The sequence below is a fragment of the Chrysochloris asiatica genome, unplaced genomic scaffold (assembly GCF_000296735.1).
Source record: "Chrysochloris asiatica unplaced genomic scaffold, ChrAsi1.0 scaffold00104, whole genome shotgun sequence".
Taxonomy (NCBI): domain Eukaryota; kingdom Metazoa; phylum Chordata; class Mammalia; order Afrosoricida; family Chrysochloridae; genus Chrysochloris; species Chrysochloris asiatica.
Window position 1 is genome coordinate 7,609,295 of NW_006408622.1, and position 15,645 is coordinate 7,624,939.

General features: G+C 44.9%; 1 protein-coding gene across 1 annotated transcript; it reads left to right on the forward strand.

Moving 5' to 3' along the window:
• Positions 1 to 448: 448 nt before the first annotated feature.
• On the forward strand, positions 449 to 9,566 carry CEBPG (CCAAT/enhancer binding protein (C/EBP), gamma). Its single transcript, XM_006867391.1, has 2 exons — positions 449 to 539; positions 9,023 to 9,566. Exon 2 carries the CDS (start codon positions 9,114 to 9,116, stop codon positions 9,564 to 9,566), a length of 453 nt encoding a protein of 150 aa, XP_006867453.1. The 5' UTR covers positions 449 to 539; positions 9,023 to 9,113.
• The last annotated feature ends 6,079 nt before the right edge of the window (positions 9,567 to 15,645 follow it).

A 15,645-nucleotide genomic window follows, 5' to 3' on the forward strand; every position in this document is an offset into this window, starting at 1 on the left:
AAAATTTATCTCAGAAAATTCTGTTTGTGAAAGCAACGAAAGAAAGGTGTTGCCCTTACAAGATTACGGTTCTTCAGCGCCTCCAACTTTAACAGACCCTTTTCCCAACCCGCAGCCCCTAGCTCCAGGAAGCCGCCGCCCGCCGCTGCCCTGCGGGTGCGACTCGGAGTCGTGAGTTCTCCGCCCGCCACACCCGACCGCCAAGAAGCCCTGCCTCTCAGAGGCCCACGCCTCCGTCACAGGCGGGGCTCCCACAGGCAAGCTATCCGCGACTGGCTGGAGGCCCTGCCTGTCAACAGGGGAGGTGCGTCGCCCGCAGTTCGGCGTTCTCATTGGTTGCGGCGGCGGCGGCGGCGGCGCGCGCGCTCCCGGAGGGGAGGGGAAGCCGGTGGCTGTGGCGCGGATCGGGCGGAGGCTGCCGGTTTCGTAACCGACGCTCCTCCTTGCTGACTCGCGGGCTGCGAGGCCTGGGTCGGGTCGGGCCGTGCGGGGCCGCTCGGAGTGGAGGCCGCCTAAGGGCGGGCCGGCTGGAGACACAGGTAAGGAGGCCGACCGGGCGGACTGAGAGAAGACCTGGAGGCCGCGGCCGAGCCAGCCGCTGGCGTGAGCGCCGGCCGGCCAGAGCAGCCCCGGCCCGGCTCCCAGCGGCTGGCTCGCCGGGAAGGCCCCGCGCGGCCCGCAGTGCGGGTGGCGGCCCCGCGCGGCGTCTGATGCAACCTGCCGGCAACACCCGGCGGGGGCGCTTAACTCATCGGCTGGCCGCGGCCCAGCGCCTCGGTGCCGCCCCGGCCCCCGGGACAGCTGCGGATGGCCGGGCACCGGGTGGAAGGCGAGGTGGGCCCGGTCAAGACCCAGCCCTCTGTCTGTGTCTGCGACGCTCATTGTGACCACCTGGGCGCATTTGGACCCTAGGGGAGCTAGGGTGTTTCCAGAATAGCAGGAGGTGGACCGGATCTTAGATTCAGAGCCCTCTAGGGTTATTTCCTGCCGGTCTTTAAACAGCTCCTTCTCGGGTGGTTGAGACTCTGTTCGAAAGTTTATAGTCACAGGAAAACCGGCTGACCTTGCAACACGTAACTTTAGGGAAATAATAGTTTGCTTATTTATGAAGCTCTAATTTTTGCAGTCCTGGTGTGACGCTGTGGGTTTGACTCGCAAGGTCGGCGGTTCAAGCTCACCAGTTGTTCCTCGGAAACCCTATGTAGGGTCTCTGTAGGTCGGAACCGACTCGACGGCACTTAACAACAACAACAATTTGAATATCCAGCAATTCAGGATGTAACATGAGTTAATGTATACACAACCACCTAGAATTGACAAGAAAACATACGGGCAAGAAAATGAATTACTTCGTTAGCCTGGTTGGAGGGAACACAACAAGAAAAATATCGAAGGGGCTTTCAAAAAGTTCTTTCCATTCTACTTTTCCACGAACGTTGGAGAGAATGAACGTGCACATTTTAGGGAAGCGTTTTTTCTAAGTGACCTTGTGTGTTTCTATGCTTCACAAGGTGCCTTCGGTTTTCCTGTTGTTTGAGGTTTATATTATAATGTGCCTGCTCTTCCGGGGTTACACAGAAATGGGCAGTTATGTCTTTATTTGAATAGATTGCTTCGTGTTCTTTAATTCAGATAGTATATGTGACACCCAGATTCACATATATTTGAAATAAGATATGAACTGTGAACTTCTTTACTAAGAACTTCTGTATCTCAAAGCTCTTGCTATTTCAAAGTTAAGATCTGTTTGGCTCTTACCACGAGTCATCTTTGGAGTAGGCCATTATTAAAGGTGAATCTCGGTTTCGAGAAATTTTTCCTGTAAACGAGACAAAATTCCAAGATGCTAAGTGAAAAAAAGTTTTTTTGTCAGTTCTCGTTTCCTGCAGATGGTGGACACATTTGACTGGTTCGTTCCGTTTTGCTACGATAAAGTGGGTGGAAACAAAACTTCATTTTTTTCAGAAGAACCTTTAACTTGTCTGGAGCACAGCATCACTGTCCTCAAAGCCCTCTGATCCTGGCCAGGTGGCTTGAGCCCTAGGGAAGTAAGTAGCACATCACGAGTTTCTAGTAAAGACAAATAGGACTCAGGGGCCTGGATTTGTTCTGATGGTCTGAGATTGCCTCACCTGGTCATAGAAATAGTAAATACAGTTAGCCACAATTCCAGGTCTAATTTATTATGTATTCTTGGGAGGGGTGCTGCCATGGATTCTTGTACTGATTGACAGGTACATTAGACTCCTACCTTCTGGCTTCCCATTCCCCCCAAATTAAAGTTTGAATATGAGCACCAGATAGCTGTATATTTACAACCAATCTGTATGATCTGTTTTTAAAAGATGACACTGAAAAAGAAAACTGGGCTCTTTTTTTTGGTCTCTCTTGCTCCAGGGGATCACTTAGGTACTTCTTGAGGGGATAGACTCTCCTTCATGGATCTCTGCTTTGGATCATGAAGTAAGCCGAGAAATCCTACTTAATTTGGATAGCTACAGACTTTACTTGCTTACCTAGACTTCCAGTACAGAGTTGTTGAGTCCTGGAAATTCATGCCTAATTCCTGAGGTTATTAATTGGAAAACGTAACTGGGCTTAACAGAAACTGTGAGGTGCTGTCGAGTCGTTTCCGACCCTGTGTATAACAGAACAAAATACCACCCGGGCCTGTGCCATCCTCACGATTGTTGCTATGTGTGTGCCCACTGCTGCTGCCACTGTGCTAATCCATCTCATTGGGAGGCTCCCGCTGTTTTGCTGCCCCTCCACTGTACCGAGCATGATGTCCTTCTCCAGGGACTGGTCCCTCCTATAGGTCCTCAAATGAGATGAAGCAAGAACTAGACCCAAGAATGGAGCCATATTTTCATTTTGCCTGTATGTCTCTAAGAAAGACCAAGAAGTTTAGGTAATAAGATTATACTATCTAGAAACGTTATTGATTTAATTTGATTGTTTAAGAGCTTTTAATGTTGGTCTCATTTTTATGTAAGATACTTGGAAGAATAAGTCGTTTGTGCCAGCATTAACAAATATTTCTTGAGCACCACCACTGTATGCCAACCTCTGCACTAAATGCAGTGTTTGGGAGAGCACAGGCTTGTGTGTTTGAATACTAACTTCAGCCTGTTCGTCCTACTGTGGTGGTTTGTATGTTGCTGTGATGTTAGAAGCTATACCACGTGCTGTGTCAAACCCCCCAGCAGGGTCAACCCATGGCAGACAAGTTTCAGTGGAGTTTCCAGGCTAAGACAGATGAGGAGGAAGACGAGGTAGTCCACTTTGAGAAATTAGCCACTGAACACCTTATCATGAGGAGCAGTGGAGTGTTGGAGGTACGCAGCCAAGGACTGTGGAAAGCTGCCTCTAAGATGGACTGACACTGTGGCTGTACCAGTGGGCTCAAACGTGGCAGTGACTGTGAGGCTGGCACAGGACAGGGCAGTGGTACGTTCTGTGCTACGTAGGTTTGTTGGGAGTCGGAACTCACTCGGTGTAGGCCCCTAACAACAGACAACACTAACGAAAAGGTTGGCATTTGGAACCTATCTGGTGGCACCTTGGAAGAAAGGGCTGGTAATTTACTTCTGAAAGGTTGCACCTTTGAAGATCTTTTTTGCTTTGAAAGTTGGGTTGTCTGCAACTGGTTTGGTTTGGTTGCTTGGGGATGTGAAGCTGAAAAGATGCAATCCTGCCTTGAGCTTAGTCTAGCGAGATGTATAGTACCGTGCCTCTGTACAGAAGTTGACCTGGAAACTGGGGAACAACATGAAAAGAGAGCACAAGTGGTTGAGGTGTGATGACGTGTGAGGGACCAGGGACTGAAGAGAGGGTGAAGGCTTTGAATGTGATCATGGAGACAGGAGCCATAGAAGGATTTTCAGCAGGAAAATGTGACCTGCTCAGTTTTGAGTGTTAGATTACTCATTCATGTGACAGTGGTTGGAGGGAATGCTGTTAAACCAGGGCAACTGGAGTCCCCCTGAGAGATGATGTCAGCCTGAGGTAATCTCTGTGGCGTTGGGACTGCCGAAGATTGCCGATGCCAGATTTAGTAGTAGTAGTTAGCAGTTACTAGTAGTAGAACCCGGTGATTGAGGCAAGGGAGAAACATTTAGGAACATTTTTGGAGCTTGCTGAGGAAATTGAGTAGAAACATTTATTCTGTGGCTGACTAAATGGAGTGACATTTGTTTTGGGAGAGGGCTGTGTGGTTCTTTTAGGTAGGCTTTTAAATTTTTTATTGTGAATTGAATGAAAATATTTCCCATGTAAATGTTTATTATTGATACTCAGTTGGCTCATTTGGCTTGTTAAAAGCAGTTGAATTGGTTCCGACTCATGTTGTTAAGTGCCATCCTGTGTAGGGATTCCAAGGCTGTACATCTTTGTAGGAGTAGAAAGTCTCATTTTTTTTCCTGCAGAGTGGCAAGTGGGCTTGAACTGCTGACCTTGTGGTTCACAGCCCAGTGTTTATCCTACATAGCTTCTTTGTAGTAAGACAGTTCTTGCCAGGTTTAGTAAATGAAACTTGGGAAACATATGATTTTATTTTACTTCTTGTAATGTTTTGAATTTTTAGTGTCTTACTGGTACCGACTCAACGGCACTTAACAACAACAACAACTGGTTTGAATGAACATTGGTTGAATTTAAAAAATGTGGATTAAAAAAATCGTACCAATTTAGTGCAGCATAAGAGTCCTTGTTAATTCACTGCAGTGGATCTCAGACTTGATGGTAATCAGAACACTTGTTGTTGTTGTCAGGTGCCATCGAGTCGGTACCGACTCGTAGCGACCCTATGCACAGCAGAACAAAACACTGCCCGATCCTGGGCCAACCTCACTACTGTTGCAACGTCCTTTAAAAGGAGATTGCTCCTGATTCCTGGGTCCTTCCCAAATGATGCTGACCCAGGGAGTACACTTTGGTCTTCAGTTTTCCGGCTGCTTCCTGCTTGAGTGATTCACATGCTAGAAGACAGGGCACCACCCTGCTTCCTGTAGGCTGAGCTTTGGAATAGTATTTGTCCACACATGTAGGAGTCAGGCTTTCATTTAAGGTTGAGTATCCAGGAGTCCTGGTGTGGCGCTGCGGGTTAATGCGCTGGACTGCAAGGTCGGTTTGAACTGCAGCGTCAGTGGTTCAAGCTCACCAGCTGCTCCTTGGAAACCCTATACAGGACTTCTGTGAGTCGGAACCGACTCACTGGCATTTAACAACATCCAGATAGGAGGCCTGGTGTGGCGCTGTGGGTTAATGCGTCAGACTGCAAAGCTGTTTGAACTGTAAGGTGGTTCAACCTCACCAGCTGCTCCTCAGAAACCCTATACAGGGTCACTATGGGTCGGAATCGACTCGATGGCACTCAACAACAACAATAAATCCAGATCTGAAAGGAGCCTTGGTATTCCTCATAAGCCGCTCCTTGGAAATCCTATTCAGAGTCAGTCTGCTGCAAAGCTGTCAGTTTGAGGACTAAGGTGCGCTTGACCCAAGTCATAGTATTTTCAGTAACCTCTGATGTGTACGAAAGCTGGACAGTGACTAAGGAAGACTGTAGAAGAACTGATGCCTTTGAGTTATGGTGTTGGAGGTGGATATTGAAAGTGCTGCCAAAAGAACCAACAGATTTGTATTGGAAGAAGTACAGCCAGAAAGCTTCTTGGAAGCCAGGATGGCCAGTCTTCGTCTCTCATACTTGGGACGTATTATCAGGAGGGACCAGGTGCTGGAGAAGGAGATCATGTTTGGTGAAGTGAAGCGTCATTGAAAAAGAGGGAGACTCCCAGTGAGATGGATTGGCACAGTGACAGCAGCGATGGGCTCAGGCGTAGCAACAATAGTGAGGTTGGCCCAGGACCTGGCAGTGTTTTGTTCTGTTGTGCACAGGGTCACTGTGAGTTGGTACTGGCTTGATGGCACCTAACTACTATTATGAGTTGGAACTGACTCAGTGGCACTTAACAACATCAACAATCCAGATATGATAGGAGCCTTGGTATTCCTTTCGGATTAGCACTGGACTGCTGATGACAAGGCTGGCAGTTCACACCCACCAAGCTGCTCTTTGGGAGACAGGTGAGGCTGGCTGCTCTCATCAAGATTTTTAGTCTCCCATCAAGGAGCTCTGGTAGCATAGTGGTTACGAATTGGTCTACTAACCTCAGGGTCAGCAGTTTGAAACTTCCAGCTGCTCCACGGGAGAAAGATGAGGCTTTCTGCTCCCGTAAAGATTTACAGCCTTGGAAATCCTATACAGGGTTGCTATGGGTCGGAAGCGACTCCACGGCACATAACAACACCACCACCACCAAGATTTACCCTATGTAAGATTACTATGAGTTGGAATTGACAGGATGGGTATGTAGATATAAAAGTTCCCTGGTGGCACATTGGTTAAGCACTTGGCTGTTAACCCAGTGGTCGGCAGTTGACAACTACCAGCCACCTCTAGGGAGCACCATGAGGGGATCTGCTTCTATAAAGATTATCCAGTGGTCGGCAGTTGACAACTCCCAGCCACCTCTAGGGAGAACCATGAGGGATCTGCTTCTATAAAGATTATCCAGTGGCAGTGGATTTGGTTTGGTTTGATTTATTCAATTTTGAAATGAAAAATGAAATTAAAAAAAAAAATTAAATCCATTATTAGTGTTGTTGTTAAGTGCCGTCAAGTCGATTCTGACCCATAGCGACCCTGTATAGGGTTTCCAAGGAGCAGCTGGTGAGCTTGAACCACCGATCTTACAGTTCAAACGACTTTGCAGTCTGATGCATTAGCCCACAGCGCCACAGCAGAAATCCATTATAGGTGCTTAATAAAGCTGGAAAGAACCAAAGCTACAGGAAAAGTGGAAAACTGTACTGTGGAGGCAGGTGACTGTGCACTCGATTGTGTTTGCAGTTCATAAGCCTTTTAATCACTTAGCTCTTTGATCCCCTTTACTTGCTTCATTTTCCTTAAAAGTTTTGAGAGCTACTTTCTTGGCTTGTCTATAGAAGAACTTTTTTTTTATTCCTTCTTGCACTTTTTATATCCAAGATTTTATTTTCTACCAGTTTGTAGGTTCAGTGAATGTTCTTTTTCAATCAGAGGGCTCACTTTTTAAACCTTGCCTGCTGTGTTCAGCCTGGTACCTTGGTAAAGTGAGTCAGGATGAGGCTAACTAACAAAACTCACATGAACATCTCTAAGTTTGGCGCTTGTAATGAATAAAATTTTTTAGTGACTGACGTTCACGCTATACTTCAATCAGTTCGTGGAAAAATTAAATGAAAAGATAATGGCGTTTTCCACAGACTCTTGGGAGCCCCCTCATATTGTGAAAGGTGGAAGGCTTCCTCTCCGTCATCTTGCATTTGCAGATGGGGAAACGGAGGCCCACAGAAGGTAGGATATGCCCCGAATGAACCAAAGAGTCAGAGCCAAGGAAAGAACTGATCCTAGTTGCTCATCTTTGCTTTGAATCATTGCTCTCTCTGGGCTTGGCCACATTGACTACAGAGATGAGCTTAAGGACTAACGTTATAATTGGTGTGTGAAAAATACAAAAAATGAATGTGACCCTGCTAGGGTAGATGACTGCAGGAGAGATTTTAAATTCAACAAATTCTTTAAGACGGAATAAAACCCTGACATTCACTTTATATCAGAGGTGGCAGTAGGAGGGCTTTACATCGAAGAGCCAGGTTTCAGCTGCCAGAGAAATGAAGCAGGATGGGAAATTATCAAGGGAAATTGGGAAGACTCGGGCGAGGTGTAGTCTTCATTGTTGGAAAGCTTTCGGTCTTGCTCAGCACTGGAGTACAATAGATGGGCCACTAGCTAAGGTATGGCCGCAGTTTTGTGAAGAGAGAACACGATAGTTTTATGACTTGTAACATTGTTTTCTAAATTTCCAGGAGTGCTGTGACTTTGTGGTGGACCTCGTTCACTCAGCTTAGTCCGTTTGTCTTGCAACGGGATCGATAACACTTTTGACACTTAGTTGGATTCATAGTGGTTCCACTAGAAGGAGTTTCTGAAATGGACTTTCTACAGGCAGCACTCGGGGAACTCTCAGAATTGACATTTCATTTGAGCCCATTCAGCTGTGTGAAGTGGGTGCGGGCACTGGGTCTGTTCAGCTCTCTTTCTCCAGCTCAAGCCCCACTACTTGTCTGTCAGTGAATACATTAGCGTTGTTTGTTTCTTTCTTTCCTGGTGATTTCCTGTTGGTGCTGTATTCATTATGTCAAAGAAGGAAGAACTGTTAGCGTTGTGATGGGGTGTGGGGGTGGGGCGGCAAATAAGGGAGGTGCTGCAGCGCTCCTCAGTCTATGATCCAGGAAAGGGATTCACTCAATCAGTCTCTGTGAATTCCTATCACTTGAAGTTATTAAAAAATAAATAAAAACAAGCCCAAAAGAAAAAGGTCACACCTCACTTTCTCAGAATATCCAATAAAGATATGCTCTGGGAGAAAAGTCTAGTCCTTCCTGATGCCCTCCCTGCATACTGCCATAGGAAACGTGCAGCTGCCACGGAACAGCCCTCTGGATGGATCGTGGAGACTGGAATTTCTGTTTTGACTTGAACCAGCAATTGAAATGTTCTTTATTTTGTGTCCCCCGTGCCCCCCCCCCCTTTGCAGGTGTCTGTCTGTTTTTCTAATTGAACGCAGTTTTTCCAGCTTTAACCCAAACGTCTCAAATTCCTCCTTGGCAGAGTGTCAAGCCCTGCTAGTAACTAACTAGGTAATTAGTGATCCTCTCTTGTTTATCCTCCCAATCACAGATGGGCAGTGCCCTCAGGGACTCAGGTGAGCTAATGTGCTCTGATAGTACTTCTGTGCTAACTTACCTTCTAAAGGAAATGGTTTCGGTATCGGAAACACTAGAACGGTTGGCAGCTGCTGTAGACTTTTCTCAGCATCATCAATGCAGATTGGCCTGCTGTTGGGTGCCTGCCAGTGTAATCTCGCTTGATCCTGTCATTTCAAACACTTAATGCCATTTGTTTTTTATTAACTAGGTGCATCTGAAGATTTCTTGGCAGTTGCACGTAGAAACCGTTGCTCACCTTGCCCTCATTTTTACCTGGGCTGACAAGGGAGAGTGCCCAAATGAGCAAGATACTGCAGCCGCACAGCACTCCCGGCGTGAATGGAATAAGTGTCATTCATACTCAGGCGCCGCACGCCAGTGGCTTGCAGCAGGTCCCGCAGCTGGTGTCTGCCGGTCCTGGAGGAGGGGGCAAAGCTGTGCCCCCAAGCAAGCAAAGCAAAAAGAGCTCGCCCATGGATCGAAACAGTGACGAGTACCGCCAGCGCAGAGAGAGGAATAACATGGCTGTGAAAAAGAGCCGGTTGAAAAGCAAGCAGAAAGCACAGGATACACTGCACAGAGTAAATCAACTCAAAGAAGAGAATGAACGATTGGAAGCAAAAATTAAATTGCTGACCAAGGAATTAAGCGTACTGAAAGACTTGTTTCTTGAGCATGCACACAACCTCGCAGACAACGTGCAGCCTGTTAGCACTGAAAATACCACCAGTCCCAGCGACGCTGGACCCTAAATCCCACCCGCTCCAAACTTCACAACTCGTGGCTTGAACGTTGAAGGTGTGACCACCTACACCGCTCGTATCAGTGACTGAGCGTGCTCATGGTCCACTCTTCAGAGCTCCATTGACGTTGCGTTCTAGGATTAGCACTGAAGAATTGAGTAGCTAAAACTCTGTTAGCCATGTAACTTGAATATCTGGTTTTAAATGAAATTGGTGTTTGTGGGTAATAAAAAATAAAAAATTTTATAGGTACATGGTTAAAAAAGACAAAACAAAAAAAATTCCTGAAATCCCAAGAACTGCCCCCATTGTGTTTGGTGGACAAAAGAAATGGGAGAACTAGCCAGGCCATGCCGTGGGTTCTTGGTTTAAATGAATATGGTTACTGAGACTGAATGCCATCGATGTTAATATATATTTGTGATTTTTTTTTTTCTAAACGATGTATTAAAAATCCTTAGAGCTATAGAAACTAATCACTTGATAATTTGGAGTGATTTTATATATAGCATAAACCCCATTTTAATATAATTACTATTGTTTTTTTTCCAACAAATAAACAAGTTATTTTTTTAGTAGTGATGCCAGGTTAAGTAAAGAAACGCCAGTGCGTTTTGAAGGCAGTTTGCAGTCAGTAACGTAAATATACTAAACATTTAGGAAGTAAATAGATTTTTTTAAAAAGTAAAGTGTGTTAGAATCAGGCTTTTGGGATGTGTTTGGGTTATTGCATTAGCGTTATTTTGTCTCCTGGAAAAAAAACTGCAGTGATTTAACGAAGCTTGTGTACCAAAATGTTAATTTAGGCATTTTTGGGGTATAATTTTGTCAGCCAAGTTAGTAAACAATTTTTTGTCCTAACAGTTTGATCACACCAGCTTCTGATTAGGATGTGGACTGTGAATTCAGCAGGCCGTTTCAACTGTGTTGAATTACAAGAAAAAACTGCCACGGGGCAATGATTTTTAAAGGCAAGCATTTCTTGTGAAGGATCATTTTGATATTTGATCTTAACCAGCTGATTATTAGAAAAAAAGTATCACCAACTCCATGACATCTCCCAGAAAATAGAAGTCCGAAAAAACTTGAAAGGGTAAGGTTTTCACCTTTAATTTATTTCACAGAAATACATCTTAGGTATTTTTGTGACATTTCTTTTTCTAGTTAGTGGGCTGTTCCTCCAGACTCTGTATACCGCTGCTTCTGTTTATTCCTTTGCATGTGTTTATGTTCCATAAATTATTTTAGAATGAAAATAGATAAAACTCAGGATACTGACATTTTTGTTGACTAAAAACTGGCGAATCACTAAAATAGAGATTCTTTGTAGAGTCTGGCTTTTACCAGTGCTGGTGAGTTAGAGAGTTTCTTGTTAACTATTTTGTTTTTCTGTTAGCACAGTTCTAGCTCATAATTTGTTGGCGCTTTTTTTTTTTTATGCCTGGGCAGGTGATGAGAGATGGAATCACATCTGATAAAAAAGTTTTGAGTTACCAGATCTCTCATTTAAACATGGTAATTTTGGGCCATGTTGCTGTTTCTACAAGGATGTAACTATAGTGTATCTCAGTATAGCTCGAGTTGTACTCTTGGGTTTGTGTAAGAATTGCTGACTGTGGTATATATTCTCCTAACCAGACCTAACAAGACCTTTTGAAAGTGTTGAAGAGCAAAGATGTCAGCTTGAGGACTAAGGTGTGCCCAATCCCAGCCATAGTGTTTTCAGTAACCTCGTATGCATGCAAAAGCTGGACAGTGAATAAGGAAGACCGTAGAAGAATTGATGCTTTTGAGTTATGGTGTTGGAGGAGAATATTGAAAGTGTCATGGGCTGCCAAAAGAACCAACAGATCAGTGTTGGAAGAAGTGCAGCCAGTGTTCCTTGGAGGCCAGACAGCCAAACTTTGTCTTTCATACTTCAGACATATTGTCAGGAGACCAGTCACTGGAGAAGGGTATCATGTTTGGTAAGGTGGAGGATTGGAGAAAAAGAGGAAGACCCTGGTGAGATGGATTGGCAAAGTGGCAGCATCGATGGGCTCAGGCGTGGCAACAATTGTGAGGTTGGCCCAGGACCGGGCAGTGTTTGGTTCTGTTGTGCATAGGGTCATTATGAGTTGGTACTGACTTGATGGCACCTAACAAAACAACAACCAGAAGATAATAACTGTGCCCTGTAACTCAGCAAAGCTGTTGTTAGGACTAGAAGCCCCTTCTGCACGAGAGACAGTTGCCTAGTTTGGTCGCATGTGAGACACTGTCCCAGGAGGTTAACTCCCTTTAGAGCTAGGAAGCAGGATAGGGGTTTCTGTTAGAGCTCAGTACCAGTTTACTGTAGTTGGAGTATTGATCTGCTTGTAAAGCATGATAGATGTTTTAACTAACTAGGGCACACCACAAAACTCCACTGAATCTAGTAGCTCATTGCTGTTGAATAAGCCAAATTGGAGATGCAGTTAAATCCCTTGAATCTTTAAGCGCCTGTAATAGCTATTCTATCTACGGCCATACCACCCACCCTGAATGTGCCGGATCTCTCCTGTTCTCGGAAGCTAAGCAGGTCAGGCCTGGTTAGTGCTTGGATGGAAGACTGCCTGGGAATATTCAGTGATGTAGGCTCCAAAAAGGCTCTCTGGTAGTGTAGTGGTTATGAGTCAGGCTGCTTACCCTCACGGTCAGCAGTTGGAAACTACCAGCTGTTCTGTGGGAGAAAGATGAGGTTTCTGCTCCTGTAAAGGTTTATAGCCTCGGGACCCCACACAGGGTCACTATGAGCCTCAGAAACCCATACATGGTCACTATGAGTCGGAACCAACTCCATGGTGTATCACCACCAGTAGCTATTACATTTTCATACCTTATTTAAAAACTCAGAAATTGATGTCCCCATGGAATTTGTGGTCAGCGATGATATTAACTAGCTTAACTGAAAATAAACCTCCAAGGAAATCATCAGAGGTGTGTACTCACTATTTCAAATCAGAAGATAAGATTGGAACTTGGAAAAACGGATTCAAGCTTTCCTATTACCTATGCAAATAAAAGTGTTAGCATAAGCAATCAATTATGCATAGAACAAAAAGGGTTAACCATTGTCTTGACTGTCTCACTGCCTGGTTGGGGATGAAAGCTTTTAGTCTGGTAGATGAGTCAGTATAAAATGGAGGAAAGCCCAATGTGGGGGAATGAATAAGTTTAGAGCTTTGGAAATTGTAAACTAACTTGTAGAGCTCTTGTTCTGTGCATTACCTTTGAACAGTTAGGGTTTGATCTGCCTCTACTGGCCGTTTGATGGTTTAGGAACTAGGCTTGGTCTGAATGTCTAACTGCAGCTGAGTCTCCTGAGTTTGGTGCTGTTTGACTGTTTTGGGCTGCAGATGGTGAGATCAGATCAGCTCTTTAGTTTTCTGGGATGTGAACTCAAATACTTACATTCTTACCAAGAATTGCTTCATTAAGTACTGTCAAGTCGGTTCTGACTCAGCGACCCGGTACAGGGTTTTTGAGGAGCAGCTGATGGGTTTGAACCACTGATCTTGAGGTTTGCAGTCCAGTGCTGATCCTACAGCACCATACTAGATTTTAATGAAGAATTAGTGAGATTTCAATGCAATGTGACCAGATTTTCAAAATTCAGCTCCTGAGTGTGAAATGCTCAAATTGACATAAAAAGTAGATGTACAGTTTATTATTTGCTGTTACAGGAAACTCGCAGCGTTTGATGTTTCCTAATCCCTGTTAGAGAGCTTGGAACCTTGTACCTGGACAACCACTCAGTGCTTTTTGACGCCTTAGCAGTAGGGAACATTGTTTTTATGTTTGACAAAAGCTAGGAAGGAGAAAGTCCAGTGTTTAGCTATAGATCTGTTTCTCAGGAAAAAGTACTCACTTGTTCTTTTGGTTCCTGACGTCCTCAGTGTGTGAGATTATTCTATTTTTTAAAATATTTTATTTTTTTCAATGGATTTGAAATAAAAAAAAACAACAACAAAACTTTGGTAATAACTGTATTTCATTCTTTATATTTGATACCAAAAATGTAGCCTAAATGTTAAACAGCTCTGAAGAAGAGGCCAGTGCTCTGTTGTCTTTCATGCTTCCAGCCCAGGGTGGGGGGACAAGCAGAGGTACTTTTGTCCAAGATTTCCCCTTAAGAGTAGGAAAGTTTTCTGTGAACATGGCATTTAAGTCACTTGGTCTGATCTGAAATGTTGACAGGAACAGAGAAAACACTCATTGGTGTTCCTGTTCAGTCATCCACTGTCTGAGTATACGTATAGTTTCCATTTTCAGAGTGGTGGTAAGTCATCACTTCTGAGGTTTTGAGGCAGACAGTCACGAATACCAAGGAAGGCCTTTCCGTAACAATAGAATTTTATCGTGTGTGTAGCGTCTTCATTAATGTGATGCAGTAGAGCATCCGTAGAGGTGAATTTGCGGAATTTCATGAACACTGTGAGTCCAGGAAGCCCTTCTGGAGTGTTTCTGGAGAAGATGCCATTTAGCCAGTTTTCTATGATGCATCAATTAGTTTCATGTCTTGAGAAATAAATTTCGACTTGTTGCATCTTAATGAAAACTGTCGTACAGTGATTATTTCTAGGGGCACTCTTTTTTTTTTGCTTTGTTTCTATTTACTTTTAATTTTTTATTGTGAGGTTTACATGGAAGAATTACCAGTTTTACATTCATGCTATTGTATTTCATATCATTGCAATGATTACAATCTCCTCATGCATCATCAAATAACCAAAGGGTACACCCCACAGGGCTCACCCCCCGGCCGTCAACACACAGCCCCTCTCCCTCCCTGAGTTCAGTGTCCCAGCCGCTCCATCTGTCCGTGTCATCATCTCTGTCTCCATCCTTGGCATCTCTGCCTCTCAGGGTAGGGTCTCACTCTCCGCTCTTCTCACTTGATGGTCCTGCTCCTGGGCTGCAAAATCAATCTCTCCCCTCCTTTTATCAAAAAACGCCTACCTCGATTTCCTACCCTCACAGTCAGTACTGATGGCAATTATTCACCCTGTCTGGAACTAGGCTCCCTCTTGAAAGCTTGTAAGCCAGTCACTTCTTGCCTTTATTTGTTGTTAAGTGCTGTAGAGTCGATTCCGACCCATAGCGACCCTATATAGGGTTTCCAAGAAGCAGCTGGTGAGCTTGAACCACTGACCTTGCAGTTCAAACAACCTTGCAGTCTGACACATTAGCCCACAGTGCTACACCAGGACCAATTTCTAAGTCGCACATCCCTGTCAACCCTTTGTACCAGGGGGTGAGAATGATCCTCACTGGAAAGATTTGTTCACTTTTTTGAGCTATTACATCCATAAGTATAGGTAAAGTTTATCAAATTGTTAACAGATTGCTCTCCCCCCCCACCTCCCACCCCCCTTCTTTCTCTAGTCAAGATCTGATCATCCAGCCATTGAAGCCAGGTCAAGTGGGTACTATCTGCAAGTATGGGTGTTCTTGTGCATCTCCCCTCGCTTCGTATCAGCTGGACACTTCACTCTCCACTCTAGTCCTCTGTGGCCGTGTCACTGACTCTGGGCCCAGGAGTCCCCGGGTCTTGCCATACTGCTGGCCAACCAGGTCTCCACCCGGGTTCACGGGGGTCTATTGAATGTGGTTGGATTTACCTCGCAACTTCATTGCTGTTTTTTTCCTCCTCTTCCCCTTATCGTTGATCAACGGGGTCATCAGCCAGACCACCTGCCTGTTCATGTATTCCCCTTAAGTCTCAGTCTTGGAAGGGAGTTTGCTCTGAGGGGTCCCGACCACTTGCCTTGGTGGCTCCTGGGTGAACAGCGTACTTGTTCTTGTAGTAATCAGACTGTCGTTATTGTTTCAGAATTTTCCTCCCAGTCTTTCTTTCACGAAGTTTTTTCTGTTCTTCTGGCCGCTCCAGGCTGGTCTACTCATCCTTTCCAGTAGAAATTTCCTACCTCATACGATTCTTGATTGGGTTCTGGATTCCACCTATGGTCTTAAGCAATGTAAAGGCGCCACAGGAAGCCTCTTTCTCTGGGCAACTTCTGGCCCCCTTTTAAGGTATTCCAATCAGTTGTAGCCTGAAGATGGACTT

Coding starts and splice junctions, on each gene's coding strand:
- CEBPG (XM_006867391.1), top strand. CDS start 9,114: ATGAGCAAGATACTGCAGCCGCACAGCACTCCCGGCGTGAATGGAATA.